Source organism: Myotis brandtii, unplaced genomic scaffold, assembly GCF_000412655.1.
Source record: "Myotis brandtii unplaced genomic scaffold, ASM41265v1 scaffold181, whole genome shotgun sequence".
NCBI classification, from domain to species: Eukaryota; Metazoa; Chordata; class Mammalia; order Chiroptera; family Vespertilionidae; genus Myotis; species Myotis brandtii.
In genome coordinates, this window is record NW_005356712.1 from 1,153,786 (window position 1) to 1,155,841 (window position 2,056).

A 2,056-nucleotide genomic window follows, 5' to 3' on the forward strand; every position below is an offset into this window, starting at 1 on the left:
GCACTGGGCTCGTGCAGAGGGAAGGGGGGAGGGGCTGTGTCTGTGGACACACGGATAGGCCACGTGCTCAGCTGAGCCTTCCAAGGCCAGCGGGACCGTGTGAGACCCGGATGCTGAAAAGCAACTTGAAAGCGTGGTGACCACCACCCTCATTTGTGATTCAAAGTGAAAACAGCACGCTGCCTTCACAGAGTGGCAGGAAGCCCAGCCAAGTTTTGACCTCTCCCACGATGACTTTTCAGCGTTGTTTTCTTTGAAATATCACATTTTTGCAAGGCTCTTGCTTTCTTGGCCTTATTTTTAGAGGGTCCCGAAGCACGTGCCTCACTGGCCCGGGGCGGCCTGTGTGCACATCCCGCTGTCTGACCCTGACAGCGCTCTCGCGGGGGCGGGCTGACGCTCCCGTGTGTAGGTGAGGAAACGGGCTCAGAGGGGAGAGGCGGCTTGCTAAGGTGACTCGACTAGAGAGTTCTGGAGCGGGCAGCCCACCTGAGCCTGACCTGCTCTAGGTCATGGCTTTACCAACGCTGCTCCCCCAGCTCCTCCTTCCCCCGCAAAACTAGGAGTCGAGGAGGATTCTGGGGGATGTTGAGGTGCAATCTCAAGCCTTTTAAGAAGCATCAGCCTGGCCAGCGTGGCTCAGTGGTTGAGCCTTGACTCATGAACCAGGAGGTTATGGTTCGATTCCTGGTCAGGGCACATGCCTGAGTTTCCGGCTCCATCCCCAGTAGTGGGCGTGCAGGAGGCAGCCAATCAGTGATTCTCTCTCATCATTGATGTTTCTGTGTCTCTCCCTCTCCCTTCCTCTCTGGAATCAATGAAAATATATATAAAAAAAGAAACACCAGGAATGGCAGCCCAGCTTTGCCCGTGCCCAGGGTATAGGTGGCAACTCTCCTTACTCTTTCTGCGTCTGTCTGTCTCTCTCTGTGTCTGTGTCTCCTCCCCCACCCTGGCCTGCTGGGACCATGCTCTCCCCATCCCCAGCTCTTGGGTCCTGTGCATGGCCTGTCCCCCCACCCAGTGTCCCTGTGGGTGCATTTGTCCCCCAGGCCCATGCCCGAGGGGCCTCCCCTGCACCTTCCTAAGCTGTTTTACGTTTCATTTTAGAATTCCGTGTAGAGCGGACCCCTCTCCCGAGCGCCCCAGTCCTCCCCGAGCTCACAGGTCAGTTGCTCGGATTTCGTACACCTCGCAGGCCACGTGGGGGCGAAGAGAAGGCCTCAGGAACCTTCCCCGGGGGAGGGATGGGGGGGCCCTTTTCTCCTGCCCGCCAGCCCTCCCGCTGTGGGGATGCAGCAGACGCTGCCTGGGCACTGGCCAGTCTGTGTGGCTACACGGCCCTTGAGCAAAGTCACCCATTCATCCATTTGGCAAATATTTCTCTAGCGCCTCCCATGTCACCCACCATGCAGGCTCTGAGACCCAGTGGTGAAGAAGCCAGGGTCTCAGACTCAGAGCAGAACGGGCCAGGTGGGGACTTGGGCAAACGGGTGGCACGCCTGCACGCCACGCCCTGGCTGACCCCTGCGGGGAGGGGATGCACACCCAGTCCATTTGGATCTCATTTTCCAAGAGAAGCCAGAAACCCGGCCTTTGCTTTCGAATGGATTTTCCAATTACAGTGGAACCTCGTTTCTCGAACTTCATTCGTTCCGAAGGCTGTTGAAAAACCAAATCATTTTTAGCAATTATGTAATTGAATTAATCCGTTCCAGACCCCCAAATGATTCCCTGTTTTAACCTTTTTTCTATACAGTACATGTCTGTTAGAATATCTAATCTATAAATGAACACTTTAAAAACAAAAAGAACGTGAAATGGAAATGAAAATTTAACAAAAAGGAGAGGAAGTATATAGTAAAAAAATGAAAATTTCACAATAATTATAAGCAGCAACAAAAGCAAAAAAAACCACAAAAATATTTACAGCACAATGTCCTGAGATGTTCACAGTGGTAAACTGACTCGTTCGAACATTCTCTCCTTTGTCACTTGAGAGATGCCTGGCTGATCATGCAGGTATCAGCACCAAAGGGTTGTCAGGTTAGGAAGC

General features: G+C 53.2%; 1 protein-coding gene across 1 annotated transcript in view; it reads left to right on the forward strand.

The window, feature by feature from the left end:
• The window catches only part of MSI1 (musashi RNA-binding protein 1), a 21,256-nt gene that overhangs the window by 15,056 nt on the left and 4,144 nt on the right, over positions 1–2,056 (forward strand). Inside the window, exon 9 of the mRNA XM_014537710.1 lies at positions 1,111–1,167. Within this exon, the coding sequence (XP_014393196.1) occupies positions 1,111–1,167 (57 nt within the window). The remainder of the gene's footprint in view (positions 1–1,110; positions 1,168–2,056) is intronic.